The following is a 25,824-nucleotide window of genomic DNA, read 5'->3' as shown; positions in this document are numbered from 1 at the left end:
TACCGTATACATATAGCTTACTTTTTGTATGCTTTATTGTAATATAAAATATTGATAATCGTTCAATCTTTTATTCATGATGAGGTATGGTTTTTCGGTAGAATGCTCAAACCAAACTCTGAAACTAGCGTAGGCCTGGTTAAGACAACATAGTCTGGCTAGAATGAGGCAACGCGTTTCTCCAATTTGAAGAATACGGTAGCCTAAATAAAATAAAAGAAAGTCGCCGTTCTAAATAAAAAAAATGATGGTAACATATTATATACACAATAATTCTAACAAACATATGATGTAAATAGGGATACAAGATCGGGACAATTACCACCGATATATACATTATAATAATTAATAAATACAAATATATGCTAAATAAATACTGTTTAATGAAAATATAGAATTACAGTACATTTGAACATTTAACATTTCAAATAAAGTTAGCTTTTGAGCAAAGAGAATACAGACATAACATCTAATGTGTAATAAGATAATATGATAAATGGACATACCGATACATACGGGGAATTGAAATCCGCAAACTCAACATGTATTGATAATGGGAACATGACATACACCAGACTACGTATACGATACAATTTTATAATCAAATATAGCTTTCAATTATCCAAACTTGTCTTATAACCGACCTATAATCGTCAAACATTAAAAACAAATCATTTACCTTTTATGTTTATTTTATGTTTATGTTTAGTTCAAATCAAATCTTAAAATTTGTTTTTATTTACTTCTAAGTTAACACTATAAAACATATTAACTTGCACGTAATCAAGTGTTTACTCTACTCCGGAATAACGATAGCCATTAACTACCGTGCCCGCCACAACTATAGCGGGCCCGCCAATCAAATTACAGGGATACAATCTGTCAACTGTTCAAAGTCTAGGGGTTTAAACTCACACCAAAGTGTCATTTTCGTAAAATTTAACACACTGTACTCTGTTAATATTTCCGTGAGTCACACTTTGTCCTTGTTCTCCGTCAAATAATTTCACCATCTTTGAAATGCGACGAATTTGCAGTCATTTTAATATATATTCATTTATATATATTTTTTATTAAATAAATTTACTATAACTTTTTATTCGTTATAAATAATATCCATCCAACACTTTCATTTGATGAAGATGATAATAAATTGTTGATGTTGTCACGTGGCATATATAAGTATATAACTATATAAGTTACTTCACATTTTGGTTTGATTCGTTACTTAATATTGTATTTTCCGGCAAAAGCTAACCAAATGCTTTAAGTAAAGTGTTTTTTCGAACCATTTAAGGTGAAAAGACATAAATGTGTTTGTGTGTTTTGAGTTTGTGAAAAACAATGGTAATGATGATGAAGTTGTTGGTTGTGTCGGTGTTGGTGGCGGCGGTGGTCGGAGTGAACGTGACGTATGATCACCGGGCGGTGGTTATTGACGGTAGACGGCGGGTGTTGGTTTCTGGTTCGATTCATTATCCCAGAAGTACACCAGACGTAAGTATACATGTTCTAACCACCGACACACACACATTTATTCTTTGTTTTGTTTTTATTTTTTTTTAATTAAAAATTTTTTTTTAACTTTATTTAATTTAATTTGATTACAGATGTGGCCTGGGCTTATTCAGAAATCTAAAGATGGAGGATTGGATGTGATTGAAACTTATGTTTTCTGGAATTTGCATGAGCCTGTTAGAAATCAGGTTATTATTTATTAATTAATTAGTTAATTAATTAATTAATTTATTTATTTATTTATGATTTTCAAGAATCTTGGAGTATCCATTTGCATATTATTTGGTGGGAAGTGTTTCTTGATGATTGGGTGTTCAAGAAAATTAATAAAGTTTTGATCTTTCTTTTGTTGTTTTCTTTAATCTATAAGAATTTTTGGTGGGAAATGTTTCTTGATATTTGGGTGTTCTTCAAAAGTAATAAAGTTTTGATCTTTCTTTTTCTTTTTTTTTTTTTGGTTTGATATTTTAGTGTTCTTGGAAATAAATAAATATTTTTGTAAGATTTTCTTGATTTAGCTAGCCCAGTGATTCAGATTCTGTTATATACTCTTTTTGGGCATTTTTCTAATTAAAAACTATGTTGACCCAAATGAGTGTTATTCTTGAATATTATTATAACCCAATTCCCAAACTGCATGCTGACAAAATCTTGAAACTCAACACTCAACAGTATGACTTTGAAGGAAGAAAAGATTTGGTTAAATTTATAAAACTGGTAGCTGATGCTGGTCTTTTTGTTCACCTTCGAATCGGTCCTTACGTTTGTGCCGAATGGAATTACGGGTTAGTGTTAATTACTTAATTATAATCTTTAACATTCAAAATGCACCAATGTTTTTGTGTGTTTATGCTAATAAGCTCTGTTTGCAAACAGTGGGTTTCCGCTCTGGTTACATTTCATACCAGGAATTGTGCTTCGGACGGATAACGAGCCGTTTAAGGTTAGTTATCCTCTTTTAGTTGGTTTAAAAAGGTTCATTATTTGGTCAACATTTTGCTGACCAGTTTGTGTATGTTTTAGGCCGAAATGAAACGGTTTACAGCCAAGATAGTTAACATGATGAAGTCGGAGAATCTTTATGTGTCTCAAGGCGGACCTATAATCTTATCCCAGGTTAGTTTATCAGTTTCTTGTTGACACGGAGTGGATGCAAGAAAAAAAGTATATTTAATTTTGGCTGGTCAAGCCAATTTTGACAGTATGAATAAGAACCAAATTGACTTTCAAACCAAACATACGAGTGTTTTTACAATAAAACGGAAATAAAATAAAATTGCTAAAACCGGGAAAAGTTATGTCGCTTTTAAGCTGGGTCATTTTCTAACACGTTTATCACTTACACTTTAACCACTCGTTTTACATGAATATAAAAGGTTATTATTCGTTGCTAATTATGGCAGATCGAGAACGAATATGGTAACATCGATAGCAGCTACGGGCCGGCTGCAAAGTCTTACATCAAATGGGCAGCAAGTATGGCTACATCTTTAGATACAGGGGTGCCATGGGTGATGTGTCAGCAAAGAGATGCACCTGACCCAATTGTAATACTAAACAAACAAACACCGAAGTAAACTTATGTTAGTTTTTTTGACACATTAACAAAAATTAACACGCGCTTTTTTTAATTATATGAACGCAGATAGACACTTGCAACGGGTTCTACTGTGACGGGTACAAACCAAATGCTGAAAACAAGCCCACGATGTGGACAGAAAATTGGACCGGGTGGTTTCTTTCGTTTGGTGGGGCCGTGCCTTATAGACCGTCAGAAGATATTGCATTTGCGGTTGCACGTTTCTACCAAAGGGGCGGAACCTTTCAAAACTATTATATGGTTAGTATATGCATATGCATATAGTGCGTGTTTAATGTCAAATTAGAAATTATTAATCCTGAAACACAACACGAAAATAATCATGTTCGGATTGATCTGTTTAACTCGTTTAGTTAAACAAGTCGACCCACGAACTCGTTTATGACCCATTTAACAGCGGGTTAGGATTGATGTTTTTTGTGTAAATAAAAATATGGGTTGCAACCGTCAACCTGCCAACCTGACACGATTGACAGTTTGACACCCTTACTAATATCAAAGATGTTTTTATTTATTGGTATATTGCATGGCCCATCATAGTACCATGGTGGGACCAATTTTGGCCGTACAACCGGAGGCCCGTTTATTGCAACAAGTTATGATTATGATGCTCCACTTGACGAGTACGGTATGTTTTCTTCTTAATATTATTTCGTGCGTTATTTTGTATGTCTTTTAATGTGTTGTTTTTAGGAGCGCCTCGACAACCTAAGTGGGGCCATTTGAAAGATTTGCATAAGGCCATCAAGCTTTGTGAAGACGCGTTAGTGGCAACTGACCCGACAACTACTTCTCTTGGTCAAAATTTAGAGGTAAAATATAACCATTTCAATAGTCTTGATTTGTTTTATGAACTACGGATGTATTTCACTAACATAAAGTTTTATTTGTTATAATTATTTAGGCTAGTGTTTATAAGACATCATCAACATGTGCGGCTTTTCTGGCGAATTTCGATACACAAAAGGATGCAACCGTTAACTATAATGGAAATTCTTATCGATTACCTGCGTGGTCTGTTAGCATATTGCCCGACTGCAAGAATGTAGTTTATAACACGGCGAAGGTTAGTTTGACTTTTGCAGTTAACCCTTGTAACTATACAATTCACTGATCAAATTGGTTTCTTTACAAATTAAATATAAATAAAATACTTAATTTTAGTATTTGTTATAAGCTTTAATGTGGCTATCAAGTTTACAAAGTCCGTATAATCGTTGGCAATATTGAAGTTGGCTTTGGTTCTTTTTGACTTGTAAGTCAAACCTTGTTGACAATTTGATATTTGACAGATAAACTCTGTGACTACCATCAGAAGGTTTGTAGCTACAAGTGTTAACGATGGTTTAAGTGATTCAAAGGCGATTTCTTCAGAATGGAGTTATGTTAGTGAACCGGTGGGGATTTCAAGTAATGATGCGTTTAATAGACCGGGATTAGTGGAGCAAATTAACACTACAGCTGATCAAAGTGATTATTTATGGTATTCAATAAGGTAAAAGATTTTTTGGTTACAATAGGGGTTAACTATGCCAGGTTGAGGGGTTATTGTTTGGCGCTGTGACTTGTTTAACTAAAAGGGTTAAATATGTCAGCCCGAGCACGACCTGTTTATTAAACACGCCAACCTGGCCAGTTACTCAACCCATCCATCTTGCCACCTCTGAGGTCAAGTTATTTTATTTTGTAGTGCGGACATTAAAGGAAACGAGCCATTCCTTCATGATGGATATCAAACAACTCTGCATGTGAAATCACTCGGTCATGTTCTTCATTTGTTCATAAATGGTCAACTTGCAGGTACGAGAAAGCTACAAATAAGAAAAAAAAGGAATCTTGTGTTATCTTTCTTGAATCTTTTTAAATGTTTGATGATTTTAACTTGTAGGTAGTGCAATTGGCAATGCGGGCCACCCCGGTTTTACAAAGGATATCTCGGTTGTCCTCAAATCGGGAAACAACAAAATTGATCTCTTAAGTTTGACCGTTGGACTTCAGGTTTGACTTCAGTAAATTTCATAGATATGGGTAGCAAACGGTGAATCTGTATATAATACTCATATTATCTTATGCGCAGAACTATGGGGCCTTTTTTGATAAAACGGGTGCGGGTATTACTGGCCCAGTTGAGTTAGAGGGCTTGACTAACGGGTCAACAGTTGACCTTTCATCTCAACGTTGGACATATCAAATCGGGCTTGAAGGAGAATCACTAGGACTGAACACTGGCGGTTCATCACTTTGGGTCTCGGGGTCGCCTAAAAGTCAACCTTTGACTTGGTACAAGGTAATATCAAAGTGGACAAAAAAGTCAACAATGACATTAGTTTTGTATGTTAATTAAGAGTTATGTTGAAACTTGAAACAGACCAGTTTTGATGCCCCTTCTGGTGATAATCCGATTGCAATTGACTTCACGGGAATGGGGAAAGGCGAGGCGTGGGTCAATGGTCAAAGCATTGGGCGATATTGGCCAAGTTATATTGCTCCAAGTGGCGGTTGCTCAGCTTGTAGTTACAAAGGACCCTATAGTTCATCAAAATGCCTCAAGAATTGTGGGAAACCTTCACAAAAGCTGTAAGTGAAATCTTTATTGAAAACATTTCATAAAGTTTGAATCTTTTTAATCTTTGACTTAACCTTTGACTTAATCTTGAAGGTACCATGTGCCGCGATCATGGTTGAAACGAAACGGGAATATTTTGGTCTTGTTTGAGGAAATAGGTGGCGACCCGACACAAGTATCCTTCACGACACAAGAGTTAGAAAGTTTGTGTGCGCAAGTCTCTGAATCTCACCCGCTCCCGGTGGAAGCATGGAGTCAAGATAATACAACAAGAAAGTCAAACCCAAAGTCAAAGCCGAGAATTTTGCTTGAGTGCCCTCATCCTGATCAAGTAATATCTTCAATCAAGTTTGCTAGCTTTGGAACACCTCAAGGGAAATGTGGAAGTTTCAGTCATGGTTATTGTAGGAGTCCTAATGCACTTTCAATAATACAAAAGGTCAACTCTTTTGACTTTGACCTTTTTATGCGCATACATGTTTATTTAAACTGTTTTGAGCTTATAAATGATTAATATGCAGGCTTGCATTGGATCAAGGACATGCAACATTGAAGTTTCATCAGCCACATTTGGTGATCCTTGTATAGGTGTTGTAAAAAGTTTAGCGGTAGAAGCTTCGTGTGCATGAAAGACACGTTAATATGTGTCTTAAGTTACATCATAGAATAAAATCATATTATTATCATAATAAGTTTAAATTCAAATAAGGTAGGCTTATTCCCCTTAGTAACTTAGATTGTGTGACAACTGACAAACATTGATAACACACGAGCCAGTTGACGTTAGGTCGAAGACTCACTCAAAATTAAACGAAATACAACTAAATAGATAGCAGTAAGTGGGTATCGAACATAGGGAGTTTGTGAAAAATGCGTTACTGAGTAGCTATAAAATTAATCTAAATTAATCTAAGTGCAAAATGTAAATTCAATGATTTGGTTGTTTGATTTTTGATTAACAAAAATAACTAAAACAATAAACAAGTTTTAAACAATATAAGAAACAATGCTCTCTCCCGATTTCAGGTTTCCAAAGTTGAAAAAAGTTAATGTTTACTTATGAGATGAACTACACAATTATAGTTCGTGAAAATGCGTTTGGATCTCTTATACTAAATCTCGATTGCCTATGGCACCAAGAACGGATAGTCAAGAACACGAATTATAACATACTAACAATTACAAAACAAACACACAATCACCATAGCACAATAATCATATGATCACAATACTATCTCACCCCCTAGGGGCGAATTTGTGATAGCAAGAACAAGATTTTGGTGATTGTAATCATTCGTTTGGGTTTGTGATTCGTATAATTACCCTAATTGAAGTGATGATAAATCAAACTATGTGTGGCTAGTACTCTTTATTGTTCCCTCCCGAATTGTAAGGTTTTCTAATTGGATATTTGTTAATCATTTATGTTATTGGTGAGATAGTATTGTGATCATATGATTATTGTGCTATGGTGATTGTGTGTTTGTTTTGTAATTGTTAGTATGCTATAATTCGTGTTCTTGACTATCCGTTCTTGGTGCCATAGGCAATCGAGATTTAGTATAAGAGAATTAGGGTTAACAATACTAAACTGATTTTTGAGTGATAACCTTGCGTATAAATGATTAACAAATATCCAATTAGAAAACCTTACAATTCGGGAGAGAACAATAAAGAGTACTAGCCACACATAGTTTGATTTATCCTCACTTCAATTAGGGTAATCATACGAATCACAAACCCAAACGAATGATTACAATCACCAAAATCTTGTTCTTGCTCTCACAAATTCGCCCCTAGGGTGTTTTGGGATCAAAGATAATGAAAAGCCAGCCAAAATACGAGTAATAAACAAAAAGAATTCGGCAGTTACAGCTCCGCACCGTGGCCCACGGTGGTCTCCACGGTCTTCAGAATGCCACAGTACGGTGTAAATTGTCGTTTTTGATCAGTTGGACCGTGGCCCACGGGGAAGCCCTTTCTCATTTTCTTGTTTTCTTCATATCTTTCTCGTTTCATGTAATATACTGAAATTCGAAAGCAATAAAATAATAAAATAAAATGTCGAGTATTAGAAGATTGGTAAACCTAACGAATAATCATAAATATCAAATGAATATAACAATAACAATAATAATAATAATAATAATAATAATAATAATAAAATCAAAATGTGGCAATATCTGTACGCAACAAACAGTTAATAATAATAATAACGGATGAGTATTTAGAATAAAATATGAAATTTGAATTTTGAACAAGTTTACAACTCGTAACATTCCAGCGAAAACTTGAGCAACAAACCACTAACTTATTTAGAAATTTGATCGTGTTTATAACTCGTTTAATATATATATACACAAACGCGATAAGACTCCAACATAACAAAACCTTAAATCTCTGTCTCTCTCTGCCGTATACACCACCACCACCGCAAACCTTGCAACTCGGCGGAGAAAACCGCGGGCACCGCAGCCACGTTACACGAGTTCTCGCCGACACTGCTAGTAACCGACAACCGCCGCCACTGCTACCTTTGTCACCGGAGACGCCTGCGGCCGCCCTGCAAATTTTCGGGAACCGCCACCACCGTTTTCTGTTTATCCTGGAGATAACCAGTCACCGCCACCTGCTATCTTATTCTTTTCTGATTTGTTCTTCTGTCGATCTCAGGTAACCGAAACGTAACCACCATGAAAACTGAATACTTGAATTGTTTTTGGATTTTGGTTTTACTGGTGTTCATATTGGAGAAGATGAACATTAACTTTGCATATTCACACTTATTTCTTTTTTTTACGTGCTGCACTTTCTTTTGTGAACTAAAATTTGGCCAGATATAATTACTTTATGAATTTGCCAATTTACATATTTTAATCGATTTGTTTTCTAAATAAATATAGCCATAGAAATATAAATTGGTAATGCTTATTGCTCTACAGCTTTTACAAACTCAGATGCTCTTTTATATATATAATATGCAAACAAGTTTGTCCATCAAAGAACATATAATAAGATATTTTATGGTGTACACCTTTTAAATAACCTTGGGTTGGGTTAATAGATTCTGAACACGAACATAATTAGATAAATATGTTTTAATTGACTTAATACATCAATATTTTTAAAGTTAAGTTAATAAATGAAACAGGTGCCACATAAATAATAACCAAACAAAAAACATAACCAAACAAGTTTATGATTCAAGCTACAATTATATTATAGGTCTTCACGGCGTCTAATTCAAGCTTACGGTTACCGCTAATTCGCTTATAAGGTACGGATTCCGTGTTTCTCTTCTTTTAGCTTTATATTGTTTTCACCGTTCTCGTAGTGTACGGATTCTGTGGTCTTTTACTTGTAGCGTAAATATTGTTTCCATCGATCTCATAGTGTACGGACCTTGTGGTCCTGCACTTGTAGCGTCTTACCGTTTCTCCGCTCTCATATATGAGTTCTTGATTCGTTAATCGCATTATAATTATTTAGTTGATTCATAGTATCGTGCCACCGTTATTATAGTTTCGTTCTTTATTTATTGCATATTGTTTGTTATTGTTCAATTGATCAGTTAAGTTGACATGCATGCGATAGAATAGATTTTATTGCACTCATTATCGCATGTTCCTAATAGACCATTGTACATTGACTAATTGTTATTGAGACATATATCGATATTGACCATTGTTGTCGCATTTTATTTTACCTCAATACCCGAGCATTTATCCACCTATGGGGACATAGGGCGTCAATCGAGGCACCTTTGACGTGCTCTATCTGTGGCGGAGCGATTAGTCCACAGCGTCTCTATTTTTATTGTGCGATGAGAGCACTTACTGATATACTGATTACTGAGAGGCGTATGGATCGATCCTAGGTAAACTGTTACTGGAGTGAGATGGTTAGGTGTGTGTGTCCACATTCCTATCTCACTTAATTACTGGTGCATTAGTCTGCAGCTAATGTACATATTGTTACTGTTACGGGCTCACATGGGTATTTCCATAGATATATTGTTATTGTACTGATTCATAACTGATAGTTCAGCGTATTGTTAGTGTTACCGGCTCATAGACTGTACTTGCTTCCCCTGTAATCGTTTATTGTATTGCGTTGTTCTTCACCGTTTGTTACTGCTATTTTCCTCCGTTACTGGGCAAATTTTTGGCTCATCCGTGTTTCTTTGTTCTGTGTTTCCTTTAATTTGTTACAGGTACTCAAGGGGATCAGGGGAATGTGTGATAAGAGTGTAAAAGAAAAAGGCTAGAAGTTGGAAAACAATGAACTTAATAATTTATTTTGAGTGAAACAACTTTATTTATTTTCGTTGTCAATAATATTGAACCTTTTCGGTATTGAATTGTTTTAAACTTTTAAATTTGGATTTTTATTTATCGTATCGAGTGACACGTCGGCCTAAACCGGGCTGGGGTGTTTCCGTTTTCTTCACCGTTTTCTCCCACGTTCTCATAATTCCATTTTCTATCTTCTCCTACCTACAATTATACGAGTAAACGTAGTCATCTAATTCAACAAGATAAACCAATTAAATGCATGATTATTAACGGTCTTAAATCACTTAAGGGTTGTCCAATGGAACACCCGTCACATTCCCGCACTTAATCGTTGCTTGCCCCCAAGCAACATCTCAACACAAACTTTTTATTACTTTCAACTTGTAGCCACCAATTTTACCACAAATCCGGTTCAGTTAAGGTCCCAAGTCATACCCTATTCCCTTGTTTTTATCGGTTGCACCTAGTTCATTTGACTTTCCATTTAAACCATAGATTTCTAACCAAACCTAACATGCTTTCGGTTTTTACTTATACATAACACACATTTACACATTAACTTTTCCTTGGTGATCATCCATACATTTCATCTTTAATCAATTCTCCTCGCATACGCTGATACAATCATCAAATCTCCACCTATGTAAACGCATTTGACATGAATACAAATCAAGATGGTCTTAAAAACGGGTTGTAATGGGGCCAAGTGTAAGGGTATGGAAGGGAATATTGAAAGTAGCTCAAGCGATCATATCCGACTTATTACAAACAAACTAAGTATACAATAAAATAAACAACTATAAACATCACTAACTTCTCTTTTTCTTTTCTTCTTTTCTTTTTTTCTTTTTTTCTTTTTTTTCACTCAATAAATAATACTTTGAACTATGCATACATAAGCATTTCAACTCTAATACAAACTTTTTTTTGAACTAATATAATACTTGAACATTACATACCGGCATGATAAACATAATGCTTCACATATCTAACTAATAAATACTAAAACATTTACATAGAAACCTATTAAGTCGGATCGTTTCGCAATATAACACCGGGGTTAGTTAAATAAAAGAATAGGCCCAATAAGGTTTTCTAAAGGAACCAACCCCCCGCCCCTCACATAACCATCCTCATATGTATAATGTATGAGGCCCCAACCCCCCAGTACCCACACTCTCGCTCATCAAGACGAGGCTTAACCTAAGTGCCTCTATCACTTTTGCACTCATGCCAAGCTAAGATCTCGAAATGCACTAATTGTTCAAGTTCTATCGGAGAATATCAACCGTCTCACCAACCAATACTTTCTCAATTCTCAAGTGTAAACGAACGTGTTATGCAAGTTATTACACCGAAAGTATGCTAACCTTGGTTAGAAAACTACATAATCTCCTTTTTTTTAAAAAAAACTAGGCACGTGTTATTTAGGGAATTGTGACCATGAAAAGGGACTAAAACTTCACCCCGCCATCTTACCACTTTCCGGTTTCTTTAAACACATTTTTTTAAAAATTTTCAATTTGTCTGATTTTTTTTAACGAAATTTTTTCAAAACAAACGAAAATTCCTCATCCCCACACTTGGGATACATTGTCCCCAATGTACGGTTTTGAGAAAAATAAAACAACTACTTCATAAACACCACCCTCTTTTCAACACAACCCTTTAATACTTAATCAAAAGTATTATGTCCACCACCCATCCACCCAAAAACAAATAAAAAAAACACAAAACAAAAGATAACAATTGTACAGAATATACAAAACGGGGTTCACCTAGACTCACGCGGCTCGATCAGTTGTAAGGCGGGTGGGCCGGCCCAAAGATAGATGTCATGAAGTCCGAAAACTGACCGAAATTAAATGCCCCGTCGCCGTTTCGGCCCGTCAAAGACTTAAACCTTACTTGGAAGGAAAGGACATCAATATGCTCGATGTGGACCGGGTGAGTTATTTGTTACGCTCACCTGATGAGGAAACGAATTAAAAAGGCCAAGGTATGTTGTATATTTTAGTTTAGGTTAATTTAGTTTTTATTTAAATTTGGTTTTAAAAATTACCTTCCTCGTTTTGGAGTTTGTCCAAATCAAGTGTGGGGAAGACCTTATGTTTTTCTTTACCGTGTTGGGGACAACTCGGGTTTTTCATGGGGGGTAGGGTAATTTTTATTTTTAATTGGGTAAATAAGTTTTAATTATTTACCCATAAGCAAATTATTTACCCAATTAAAAATAATAAATAAAAATTACCCTACCCCCCATGAAAAACCCGAGTTGTCCCCAACACGGTAAAGAAAAACATAAGGTCTTTCCTACACTTGATTTAGACAAACTCCAAAACGAGGAAGGTAATTTTTAAAACCAATTTTAAATAAAAACTAAATTAACCTAAACTAAAATATACAACATACCTTGGCCTTTTTAATTCGTTTCCTCATCCGGTGAGCGTAACAAATAACACACCCGGTCCACATCGAGCATATTGATGTCCTTTCCTTCCAAGTAAGGTTTAAGTCTTTGACCATTCACCACTTGTTTTGTTTGCTCTTGAACATCTTCTATCTCCACATCACCAAACTGACCCACTTTTGTGTTGACATATGGGCCCATCCACTTGCTCTTTAACTTACCCGGAAATAACTTTAGCCTTGAATTATACAACCACACCTTTTGACCCACTTCAAAAGTCCGTTTTCTCAACTTTTCATCATGGACTTTCTTTAGTTTGTCTTTGTACGCGGAAGCACATTCATATGCTTCGTCCAGGATTTCCTCAATCTCATTCAACTTCAACTTTCTCAATTCACCCGCTTCTTTATAATCCGCGTTGACATTCTTGATCGCCCAAAATGCCTTATGTGCCAACTCCATTGGTAAATGACACCCTTTCCCATAAACTAACCGATAAGGAGTTGTGCCAATAGGAGTTTTGTAGGCGGTCTGATACGCCCACAATGCATCATTTAACTTAGAAGACCAATCCTTCCTATCGACCCGCACCGTCTTCATCAAAATTTCTTTAATTTGGCGATTGGACACTTCGACTTGTCCACTAGTTTGCGGATGATAAGGAGTAGCAATTCGGTGGTTCACATTATATCTCTTTAAAAGCTTTGCAAAGTTGAAATTCTTGAAATGTGACCCACCATCACTAATAATAACCCGCAGGATACCAAACCGAGCAAAGATGTTGGATTGAACGAATTTGCAAACTACCAAATGGTCATTGGTTCTTGTTGCTACCGCTTCTTCCCACTTGTACACATAATCAACCGCAACCAAGATATATAAAAATCCATTCGAGTTTGGAAACGGGCCCATAAAGTCAATTCCTCATACATCGAAAATCTCTAACACCAAAATCGGTTGCAATGGCATTTCATCCCATTTCGAGATACTACCCAACTTTTGGCAATTCAAACAATGTCGGGCATACTCACTTGCATCTTTAAAAATGGTGGGCCAATAAAACCCACATTGGAGCACCCGGTAACCCGTCTTTTGACCGCTAAAATGACCTCCACACGCCGATGCATGTGCATGAGTCAAAATCTCCCGTACCTCAGAATCGGAAATACACATCCATATCATTTGATCCGAACCAATCTTGAACAAGTCCGGTTCATCCCAAATATATTGTTTCACTTGGGCCATGAACCGTTGTCTTCTTTTCTTCACCCAATGACTTGGAATAGACCCCGTTGCTAAATAGTTCACAAAGTGGGCATACCACGGTGCGGTTGACACGACTAACAATTGTTCGTCAGGAAACCGTTCGTTTATCTCCATCGGGTCATCGACACCCTCCAATGGAATTCGGGATAGGTAATCCGTCACTACATTTTCACACCCCTTTTTATCCCGAACCTCTAAATCAAATTCTTGCAAAAGCAATACCCATCGAATTAACCGTGCTTTTGCATCCTTCTTCTCCATCAAATATCGAACCGCGCTATGGTCCAAATAAACAATCACCTTACTCCCCCAAATATACGAGCGAAACTTATCCAAAGCATACACCACCACAAGCAATTCTTTTTCAGTGGTTGTATAGTTAAGTTGCGCTTCAGATAATGTTTTACTCGCATAATAAATGACCACCGGTTTTTTATCAACTCGTTGACCCAACACCGCGCCGATAGTAGTATCACTAGCATCACACATAATCTCAAACGGCTTTGACCAATCCGGTGGTTGTAGAATGGGAGCTTTCACCAACTGTTCCTTCAAAACATCAAACGCTTGCAAACATTCATTAGTAAAATCAAAAGGTGCATCTTTTAACAATAAATTACATAAAGGTTTTGTGATCACACTAAAGCCTTTAATAAATCTTCTATAAAAACCCGCATGCCCCAAAAATGACCTTACCCCTTTAATGTTTTTAGGTGATGGTAAAGATGATATTACCCGGACTTTTGCCTTATTCACTTCCATTCCCCTTTCCGAAATCACGTGACCCAACACGAAACCCTCTTGCACCATGAAGTGACTTTTCTCCTAACTTAGAACCAAATTTGTCTCAACACATCTTTTTAAAACTTTTTCTAATTCACTGAGACAAGTTTCATAAGTTGGACCAAAAATGGAAAAGTCATCCATAAATACCTTGAGTGAATCCCCAACCATATCCGAAAAAATGCTCATCATACACCGTTGGAATGTGGCCGGGGCATTACACAATCCGAATGGCATTCGCTGAAAAGCAAAAGTGCCATACGGACAGGTGAAGGTGGTCTTGTGTTGGTCATCCGGGTGGATAGCAATTTGATTATAACCCGAGTACCCATCCAAACAACAGTAATATTTTTGACCCGATAATTTTTCAATAATTTGGTCAATAAAAGGTAATGGAAAATGGTATTTAGATGTAGCGGCATTTAATTTACGATAATCAATGCAAACTCGCCACCCGGTGACCGGTCGGGTAGCGATTTGTTCACCGCTTTCATCTTTAATTACCTGTATACCTGCTTTTTTCGGTACCACCTGTGTAGGACTTACCCATGCGCTATCCGAGATAGGATAGATGATTCCCGCATCCAACCACTTTATTACCTCTTTCTTCACAACTTCTCTCAAATTAGGATTCAACCTTCTTTGAGTCTCTCGGGTTGGTTTTGCCTCCTCATTGGTGATGATTTTGTGCATAACTATAGATGGACTAATGTCTTTTAAATCGGCAATTGTCCAACCTATGGCCGCTTTATTCGCCTTCATCACCTTCAATAATTCTTGTTCTTGGGCCTCTTCTAAATCAGATGTAATAATGACTGGTAATGTGTCATTATCCCCCAAAAACGTATACTTCAAGTGGCTTGGCAAATCCTTCAATTCCAATTTCGGTGGGCTTTCCAATGAAGGTTTTGTACCCGAATCGATCACAGTTGGCAGACTTTCAATTTGATGAGTCCATGGTGGTCGTCCTTCTTTTACCGCCAACACGTCTTGATTTTTCTCTTCCATCCTCAATGCACAAATATGTACCTGTTCAGAAAAATCACAAACACATGCTTCCAAAGCATCTTCCTCGTAATCATGCGGTTCGCACATGTCAACAATATCTGCCATGAAACACTCATCACCACATAAAGCATTAGATCCGTTAGTGAACACATTTAATCTCATTTTCCTATTTCCAAACACCATATCAACCGTGCCAGATCGACAGTCAATAATAGCATGAGCGGTGTTTAAAAACGGTCGACCCAATATAACATTTTGTTGTTGGGTTGAATCCACCGATGAGTAGTCTAAGACTAAAAAGTCAACCGAATAGTAAAGTTCTTCAACTTTTACTATCACGTCCCGCACAATTCCTCGGGGGAGTTTATGAGACAAATCGGCTAACACAACCGTTGTCTCAACTCGTTTTAAAGGACCAAAATCATATTGGTCGTATAAACCCCCCGGAAGAATACTTACTCCAGCCCCAAGATCTAGTAACGCCTTAGACATTTGAAAATCGCCTACTTGAATGTTAATTAAGGGCGTTCCCGGATCTTGAAGCTTAGGAGGAAGATCTCCTTTTAAAACCGCACTTACCCGCTCAGTTAAATCCACTCGTAGAGGCACTTTTTGTTGCCTCTTTTGAGTGCACAATTATTTCAAAAATTTTGCATATGCGGGTACTTTCTTAATTGCCTCAAGTAGAGGTAAATTTACCTTTACTTGTTTAAAAACTTCCCACATCTCTTCTTTTTGAGGACCCCTTCTTGAAATGATGTTTTTCTTACCCGGGTCAAGTAAAGCCGAGGGAAATGGAACCACCATTGATTCTACTTCCTTATTTTTATAGTTTAAATTTGAAGTTTGACCTGGATTTTGTAACGGTTTTTCAAAAGTGACATGTTTAGTGGGTTTATTTGTTACTATTTCATCATCACCTTCATTACCCATAATATCCTCAACTTCCCCATCAACCACACCCGGTGATAAATCTTTTTTATATTCTTTACCACTTCTTAAAACACTAACGTGATTAATAGAAACATTACGAGAAGAGTTATGAGAAGGATTTACCTTTGTGTCGCTTGGCAATTGACCTTTATTCTTCTTCAACTCGGATACTTCAGTTGAGAATTGACTCATTTGTGTGGTCAACGATTGGATGGCTTTATCTCTTACTTCATCCTTTTGCATTCTAACCTCATCAAGTTGATTTCTTCGTTGCATGTCTTGTTGCGTCAACTTCAACATGTCCATAACCTCATTTCCACTCGATGAACTTTGACCCGTTGACCCGCTTTGACCACTTTGACCACCACCCCATTGACCTTGCAACCCTTGATTGTTCCCGCCATGATAATTACCTTGGTTATTATATTGTTGGTGAGGGACATAATTGCCTTGATTTCCTTGAAAATTTGGGTTAGATTGAGTGGCCGGGTTTCCATAACGAAAATTCGGGTGATTTCTTTATCCGGGGTGGTAGGTGTTGGAGTTCATGTTGTAATTTCTACCACCTCCCCCTTGAAGTGCATTCACCTCTTCCACCGGTGCTTGACCCAACTCATTGCAATTTGTACAAACATCGATTACTTGATTAGTGGTTTGTACATTTCCTTCTTCCACGGCTTGCACTTGCGGTCTACCAACCGCCGATCTTGCCCTTCGTCCGGTTTGGGCTTTTTTCTTTGAAGTAACCGCCATTTGTTCCAAATATGCCCAATCATCTTGTTCATAATTGGTACCAAATGTGCTATTCGTGATCGACCTCAAATCCCGTTCATCCTCCATACTCAAACCCTCATGAAACGCAATCAACAATTCCCATAAAGCAATACCGTGATGAGGACAATTTTTAATCATCATGTTAAATCTCTCAAATGCTTCATGAAACATTTCCCCCGATTCTTGTTGGAAAGTTCTTAAACTTCTTCTCGCATCATTGGTCTTTTGGGCCATATAGAATTCTTCCAAAAATCTTTGTTGCATCTCGGCCCAAGTATAAATAGATGCGGAAGGCAAAGTGTAAAACCATCTCTTTGCCTTGTCTTCCAATGAAAACTGAAATAAAACCAACTTTACCTCATCTGATGTAAAACCTTGACCCCCAATTGTGTTGAAAATGGAGTCATATGCCTCCAAATGGAAGTAAGGTTCCTCCGTTGCTAGACCTTTATACTTCGGGAGACTTTGAAGGGAATTGGTTCTTACTTCAAATGTCCTCCCTTGATTATTGAGAGGAATAACCAACGGAGACGGATTATTAGTAATTATGGGTCGGAAGTGGGCTTCAATCCCCATAGCCATCTCTCTTGCGTGCCTTCTTGGTACCCCCATTGGTACTCTTGGTTGACCCATTGGTCTATAAACGGGTCTTGGCTGCACAAATTGTTGTTGAAACTGTGGTTGGGGTATTTGTTGAAATTGTGGATCTTGAGGTTACCCTTGTGGTTGTTGAACAATCGGTGGCGGTTGAACCTGTTGATGAACAACAACCGGTGGTTGTTGTTGAGCTTGTTGTTGAATCGGTGGTTGCACGTTTTGTTGGACAACCACTGGTTGTTGTTGTTGTTGTTGTTGTTGAACAACCGGTGGTGGTTGTCTATTAAACCCTTGCACCGATTCCGGATGTTGCCATTGACTATAGGCCAAATTTCCCGGATTTACCCTTTGACTTCCATCACCTCCCGTGTAGTAACCTTCCACTTCATACCCCTCGAATTCACTGTCAAACCCATATCCATATCCATCACCTTGTGATCTTGAATGTTGCATGAAAGATTGGGGTTGGTATTGTGTGACATCCGTCAAATTCAAGTCTTGAGTTGTTTTCGTTTTGTAAACTTTTATTACGTGAACCCGACTCAACATTTTTTTTAGAACTTTATTTATTTATTATACAATATTATATTATATATTTCGATCACCAATAAATCGATGTTTGTCATATTATAGAGTAGTCAAGAAAAAAATAAGTGTTTCAAACTAATTTTCGTTAAGTTGTTATAAGCTTTTAGAACCTTTAAACTCGTTTTAAACATTGATTGAAAATTAAGGGGGTGTTTCTGTAAATATGTATATATATATAAAACTTAAAATACCTAAACCTAATTCACAATACACACAGCCGACCTCTCCTCTTTTCTCGCATGTCCGGCGCCGTTTTCCGGCGACCGGCGAGCTCCGGCGACCCCGATTCCAGCCATCATCTCCCCCGTAACCCGACACCACCACCTCCAGCACAGCCGCACCTCCTTTCTTCTTCTCTGGATTTCCGACCGCCGCCCCCTGACGGCTCGTTTTTCCGGCGATGCCGATTCCGGCCACCACCACCACCTCTCACCGCACACCACCACTCTCCGCCTCCCTGTAACCCAACCCGACGTCGGCCACCCCGTTTTCCCCTTCTCTGTCGTTTTTCCGGCGACCGAAGATCCGGCCGCCGTGTACCGTCGGTGCTCCGCCACTCTCTTCTCTCTCTCTCTCTATCTCGCTATCTCTCTCGTCTCCTCACTCTCTCTGTTCGGCTCTCTCTCTCTCTCTCAGCCGTCTCTCTCTCTCTCTCTGGCAGTTTCGACCCGTGAACGACTAATAGGTATAATTCAATTCGGGTTTTGTTATTATTAATTTTCTTATGTCGATTTGTCGGAATTAGATTGTTAATAATTAGCTTGGTAGTATCGGTTATGTTTTTTGGTCAAATACTTTGAAACGAATCGGGTTTGCGTTGTTGGTATGAATTGGGTAAAAGATGAACACTCGGAGAATGGATATAATAAGTTCTTGGGTTTAATTATTTTGGTTCGGTTTGGTTGGTACGTTTATTAAATTAGAGGTCTCAGGTTCTACTCATCCTAGATCGGTTTTTTTGGTATTATTATTAATAAAGATCATATTATTATTATTTAGTAAAATCATATTTTTATCATTTATTATTAACAATAATATTATTATATCTATTTTATGAACTCGTTTAGAAATCGAGCCAACATCGGGTATGATATCATTATTTACTATCAATATTATTTATTATTGTTATTATCATTTTTATCAACATCATTATAATTAATACCAAGATTTCTATTCTATAACTATTATTATTAGTATTATTAATAATAATTATTGTTATAATTATTATACTATATTAGTATTATTATAAATAATTATTGTTATTATTATTAACATCATTATCTTATATATATATATATATATATCCAAACATATCTTTTAGCATTATTATTATCATTACTATCTTATCATTAATAATATTATTATAAACTTTATTATCAATTCATTTCTATAAAAACCGAACCTTGATTTAAAACCCGTCTTGTTTATATTTAATATTGGTTTAGTTATTAAAAGGCCAAATAAAATAATATTATTTTCATATTAATTATCATTTAAGTACGAGTCCCTAATCATTAACAAATTAACCGATAATCCGATTTACTACCGAACCGTCCCATTTATATATTTTATTTTACGGTTTCAAGTTCATTAATATATATTACGTTATTTATTTTAGCTAAGGTGTTTATCGTTTCAAGTTGGATATGTTAGTTTACCGTTCGAGCTTCATTTATGTGTCTATTTTGTTTATCGGTTCATCAATCGAGGTGAGTACTTTCATACCCCGTTTTCCATCTTCCGTTTTGGGGTGACATGTCATACTTATTAAACTAAATGCTTTAATTACTTGAATCTTTAAACCCACAAACGTGATTGTATACTTTACCTGAATAATTGCTTGATTTGGTATCCTATGCTTACATGCTTATATGCTTATGCGTTTATCGCTTTTGGATGGTGGAACTATAAATCCTATACCATTTGGCAGCCCCTCATGGCAAGGTGTCGTTAACGTAATGCAATTAACGATAACTATAAAATCCTAGAATAGCTAGGTGGTGCTAATGTGTTTAGCAATTGTCATAAAATCCTAGATAGCTAGGTGGTGCTAATGTGTTTAGCAATTGTCATAAAATCCTAGATAGTTAGGTGGTGCTAATATGTTTAGCAATTGTCATAAAATCCTAGATAGCTAGGTGGTGCTAATATGTTTAGCAATTGTCAATTTATCCAACTCTAGTGCTTTTATTCATTGTTTTGTATACAAGTGTTGTGGCTTCTTATTACTATATTTATATGCTCAAACTTATTAATTGCTCACCAACCTTTGTGTTGACAAACTTTATTTTATGAAATGTTACAGGTTTGACTTTTTTTGACTCGAGGACTTGACCAAAAAACGTTACCAAGACCATTAGGGTATTAGTAAAATGAACAATATAAATGTTACTTGTATTCAATTTGTTTGTGTGGACGAAATGTGTTGTTTATTGATTTGTTGAAATAAAATGAGTTAATTAAATATTGTCACTCTAATTAGTGTCTTGTGTATTTGTCCAATCACGTTGCACCCCGACATGTTCCGCCGCCTTTGGTCGGGGTGTGACATATTGGTAGCTTGATTGTGATTGTTGAAAGGGTGGTTGTTGATATTGTTGAGATGATGATGACGCACCAAAGTTAGGAAAAAGATTGGTAATAGGTGGCAATGTGGATGATGTTGAGTAGGTGTATTGAGCAGCTATGGGTTCGGTTGTGGGTGGTGGTTGGAGTTCACTTGATGCTGTAGGTATATTAGTAGTAATCGGTGGAGGTGGATTTGGTGGAGGTGTAGTCGGGATTGTTTGACCCGAAGTGGGAACTGGTGAATCCATGTTGTTTGATGCGGTTGGAGAACCAAGAAGCTTATTCTCCCTAAGTAAGACTCGGTTTCTTCGAAGTGTTTTGTCAATCTCGGGATCAATAACTAGCGGTGATGACCTGTTAGAGCTTTTAGTATGCATACACCTGTAGGTACCTGCACACTAACACAACCAGCGTAAACCCGAAAATAACAAACAAAAACTACTAAAGCTGACACACGTTGCGCACTACTCCCCGGCAACGGCGCCAAAATTTGACGTGAGGTCGAAGACTCACTCAAAATTAAACCAAATACAACTAAATAGATAGCAGTAAGTGGGTATCGAACACAGGGAGTTTGTGGAAAATGCGTTACTGAGTAGCTATAAAATTAATCTAAATTAATCTAAGTGCAAAATGTAAATTCAATGATTTGGTTGTTTGATTTTTGATTAACAAAAATAACTAAAACAATAAACAAGTTTTAAACAATATAAGAAACAATGCTCTCTCCCGATTTCAGGTTTCCGAAGTTGATAAAGTTAATGTTTACTTGTGAGATGAACTACACAATTATAGTTCGTGAAAATGCGTTTGGATGTGATAAGAGAGGACTAAGTACTTGGATTACAAAAACGCAAGGTTGTCACTCAAAAATCAGTTTAGTATTATTGTTAACCCTAATTCTCTTCTGCTATATCTCGATTGCCTATGGCACCAAGAACGGATAGTCAAGAACACGAATTATAACATACTAACAATTACAAAACAAACACACAATCACCATAGCACAATAATCATATGATTACAATACTATCTCACCAATAACATAAATGATTAACAAATATCCAATTAGAAACCTTACAATTCGGGAGAGAACAATAAAGAGTACTAGCCACACATAGTTTGATTTATCATCACTTCAATTAGGGTAATCATACGAATCACAAACCCAAACGAATGATTACAATCACCAAAATCTTGTTCTTGCTCTCACAAATTCGCCCCTAGGGTGTTTTGGGATCAAAGATAATGAAAAGCCAGCCAAAATACGAGTAATAAACAAAAAGAATTCGGCAGTTACAGCTCCGCACCGTGGCCCACGGTTCCCACCGTGGCCCACGGTGGTCTCCACGGTCTCCAGAATGCCACGGTACGGTGTAAACTGTCGTTTTTGATCAGTTGGACCTTGGCCCACGGTCCGGACCGTGGCCCACGGTGGAGCTCTTTCTCATTTTCTTGTTTTCTTCGTATCTTTCTCGTTTCAACTCCGTTTTCTTTACCGTTTTCGCCCACGTTCTCATAATTCCATTTTCTATCTTCTTCTACCTACAATTATACGAGTAAACATAGTCATCTAATTCAACAAGATAAACCAATTAAACGCATGATTATTAACGGTCTTAAATCACTTCAGGGTTGTCCAATGGACCACCCGTCACCAATCTTCTTCTTTCGACCCGAAGGGCGTTAAAGAGAACGAATGGTAATAGTAACTCTCTACTCTACAACCTTTTTTCACCTTTTAAAGCCATTCATATCCCCTTTATATATTATACATATCCACATAAACAAATTATGCACATTATTATCTTGCAAAATTGAAAAGAAGCTTGATATGTTGTTACTCCTTGAATCATCCATGTACTCAAGAACTATCAATATCAAATGAAACATTATTAGGATGGAAGATGTAATAAGAAATGAATGTATTCTTGATAAACATTAAACAACCATATACATAATTAGAAACCTTTATTATTTAGTATTATTGACAAATACTTTTATTGACACCAACAAATTATACAACAGTTGCATATACTTGCAATTCAAACAATTGTACTCGTAACATATTATTAATCAACAACCAAAACATCAAACATCGGCCGAACCGCCGGTAGTTGGTTTCTTCTTAAACATGCACGCGTTGCAAGCAGCCGAGTTTAAACGTGGAACCTCATACTTGTCTTCCCCACCCATAATCGGCATGGCCACACCTTGCTTCACCGGACTCACATACCCGGGCTGATAAGTTTTCCCCAAAATACCCTCAACATTGTCTGAAAGATTCGAGAACTTGAACTGTGTCTCGAAATGGGCAAATGCGTCATTTGACGGTAACTGGTAGTTATGAGCTAGATTGTCCTCTTTAGTCACGGGGACCGCCTTCATATCAATCTCTACCAACCCAGCGACGATAACTTTAACTGAGTTGGTGTCGTCGGTCCTCTCAACCAACACTTCTCTTATTCCAGTGTCGGTTTTCCATTCTGCGTCACCCTGTAATGGGACAGTCACTTCCTGACCGTCCCATTTCACGAGAAGCACATCAACCTGGTCGTCCCACCGTGCTACCTTTTTAGCTGAGACGGTCAGGGTGTGCGTGTCGAACATGACTGCGACCGATTGGACCCATGTGTAGTCACGCTCCCGACCATCAGGGCGGTTCCCGATAAAGAGGGCATTAATTTGCAAGTTGGTGTCGGACACTAGTGCGAAACTACGCCCTTTACCACCATGGAAGTAGAACATAACTCCATCGCCACCGATGAACCTTGGATCGTAGCATAGTGCACCATACCCGTTGCATTTTGCTCTTCTCCCTGTTAAAATTTAGAACTTGGTTAGTAGGGCTGTTCAAAAAGCTCATTTGGCTCGTTTAAATTAAACCCAAGATTTCTAGTATATAAAAGTTGTCACTCAAATTTTAGTATATGTAAATTATAAATGGTTTATAGTTAATAAATCTGCATTACCCTTACGCTAAAAATATTATTTTCCATTTAAAAAAATATTATAGTATATGTGAAAACCACAAATTATAAAAATTTAATAACAAATGATCTAGCTCGAGCTCAACATTTCAGCTTGTTCGAGCCTTGTTAATAAGAAAGATATATATGCATGCATTTAGTCTTACATTTGCATGTAGCTTCACACTTGCTACCACAATGGATGAAACACCCTTTCTGCATCCTGTTCTTCTTGGGCTTCCTCTCCGGGCACTCGGCCGGACAAGTAAGCACGTTATAGTTACAAGCTCCTTTCGACTTACAAAACGCCCGTTGTGTCCGGTTTCAGGTTCAGGGTCCAAGACATCGTAGTTAGTCGTATCGTCCACAACAGGCTTAGGCTTAGGCGCGGGCACAGGTGCTGGATTCTTCTTCTTGTCATCGGCAGACCGGACAATGGTGGGGTGAATGGAGACGAAAATGAGAAGGAAAGTAGTCACCAAAAGGAATGACTTCGTCCCCATGATGAATGTATATTATTATTAATGGTTGTGTGTTAATTATAAGTGTGAAGGATATTATGTGAAGATGAAATGATGGCTTTGTGACAAGAAGCTGAAACCATTTATAGAGAGATCGGTCGTGGAGTTCGGCGATCATGCAGGCAAGAAAGCTATAAATTATAATGTTATTCCAATTTCTCATTTAATTCTTCTTGTAATATTATGAATAATAATTTCACATGATGGTTAATTAATTAGTTAAGCTCTTTAATTAATGTGTTGATTAATAAATAAGTTAGTTTCACAAAATGGATCATTGACCGTGATTCATGTTAAAATCTATAAAATAACTAATATATTACTCATTAATATATTTAATTTACAAAGTTTTAAAATATTAAAATTTTCCCAAGTTAAATTAGGGGTGCAAACGAGTTTAAAGTTCGAGTTCGACTCGTTTAACGTTTTACAGCAAATTAAGACTCGTGCTGAATTCATGTATAAGAAGTTTTTAAGCTCAAACTAGACTCGTATATTATATACTAGTTATTTTATTTATAAATATATACATACTTCTATGTATAATTATAACATAGAGCATAATATTTAGTATTTACATCAACTACCTTGTATATGGTAATATTAATGTGCATTATTTAGGATTTTTTTATAAATCCCCTCCTTAATTAAGTCTATTATTATAAATCAAAGTTATTATATTTTTTAGAAATATAATCATTTATGAAGTTTAACAAGTATTAAAACAAGTATTAAAATATTTAGCTCGCAGGCTTAAGCTTGGTATATAAAGTTTAGCCTCAAGCTCGTTTCAACATTCGAACTTTCGGGGATGTTGAATAGCACAATGATCCTGTTCACAATGTTGTAACATAGCAAATATGGTAAATATGTAAATAGTAGCATGACATGAAGTCATGAAGTATCAAAGACAGCAAAACTAGTCACGTCTTTGAAAGCCTATTTTATTGATCAAAACACGTAAGATTTATGATCCAACCTCCATTTAATTTATACCCATACAACTCATGTTTTTCTCCCATTTCATATTCATTCTATTAATGTTGATCATCATCTCATCATATCTCTATTCCATTTTTAAGATAATGCATGTTTATAACTAAAGTTTTATGTGCCTTTTCTAATTTCCATTTGAAACGAAACACAAACATGGAAAATAAACATAAGTTTTTAGAGGAACGCAATATTGTTTTCGAATACCTGAACATAACTATATCAATCACATAAGTTGATAGGAACATTATATCTTGAAATTTAAAATCAACGAATTAAAAATGACATTACACTACTCGATCAATGAGTTGCGCGTTTTATGAATGAAACGTAATTAAATAAAAGTCAAAATCCTGTTAGGGTGGCTCCAGGTGAAGTAATACGGGTTCGAAGGTCAGACATCCAGCTTGTTAAGGCGCGACACTCCATAAAATG

General features: G+C 36.6%; 2 protein-coding genes across 2 annotated transcripts; one reads left to right on the top strand and one right to left on the bottom strand.

Moving 5' to 3' along the window:
• Positions 1–964: 964 nt before the first annotated feature.
• Positions 965–6,395, top strand: LOC143533521 (beta-galactosidase 8-like). The gene is made up of 17 exons (XM_077028281.1): positions 965–1,497; positions 1,611–1,706; positions 2,191–2,303; positions 2,395–2,461; positions 2,542–2,634; positions 2,922–3,065; positions 3,164–3,358; positions 3,659–3,746; positions 3,812–3,930; positions 4,023–4,184; positions 4,411–4,613; positions 4,809–4,918; positions 5,007–5,116; positions 5,196–5,405; positions 5,487–5,695; positions 5,778–6,123; positions 6,206–6,395. Exons 1-17 carry the CDS (start codon positions 1,345–1,347, stop codon positions 6,311–6,313), a joined length of 2,526 nt encoding a protein of 841 aa, XP_076884396.1. The 5' UTR covers positions 965–1,344; the 3' UTR covers positions 6,314–6,395.
• Positions 6,396–22,854: 16,459 nt separating this feature from the next.
• Positions 22,855–24,190, bottom strand: LOC143533496 (uncharacterized; the record flags this gene model as incomplete). The annotated part of the gene is made up of 2 exons (XM_077028259.1): positions 22,855–23,725; positions 24,043–24,190. Coding segments are annotated over 2 exons (876 nt in total), but the record flags the coding sequence as incomplete, so codon positions are not given.
• Between the last annotated feature and the right edge of the window lie 1,634 nt (positions 24,191–25,824).

The sequence above is a fragment of the Bidens hawaiensis genome, unplaced genomic scaffold, assembly GCF_021521415.1.
Source record: "Bidens hawaiensis isolate Kalapana, Puna unplaced genomic scaffold, B.hawaiensis_p1.1 tig00009774_1, whole genome shotgun sequence".
NCBI classification, from domain to species: domain Eukaryota; kingdom Viridiplantae; phylum Streptophyta; class Magnoliopsida; order Asterales; family Asteraceae; genus Bidens; species Bidens hawaiensis.
The sequence above is the reverse complement of the archived record's forward strand: the minus strand, read 5'-3'. Positions and strand labels throughout refer to the sequence as shown.

Excerpts from the sequence above, each read along its gene's own strand:
- LOC143533521 (XM_077028281.1), top strand. The coding sequence starts at position 1,345 with ATGGTAATGATGATGAAGTTGTTGGTTGTGTCGGTGTTGGTGGCGGCG. Across the intron at positions 2,462-2,541 it reads CGGATAACGAGCCGTTTAAG|GCCGAAATGAAACGGTTTAC; the intron begins GTTAGTTATCCT and ends TGTATGTTTTAG. Across the intron at positions 5,117-5,195 it reads GTTTGACCGTTGGACTTCAG|AACTATGGGGCCTTTTTTGA; the intron begins GTTTGACTTCAG and ends TCTTATGCGCAG.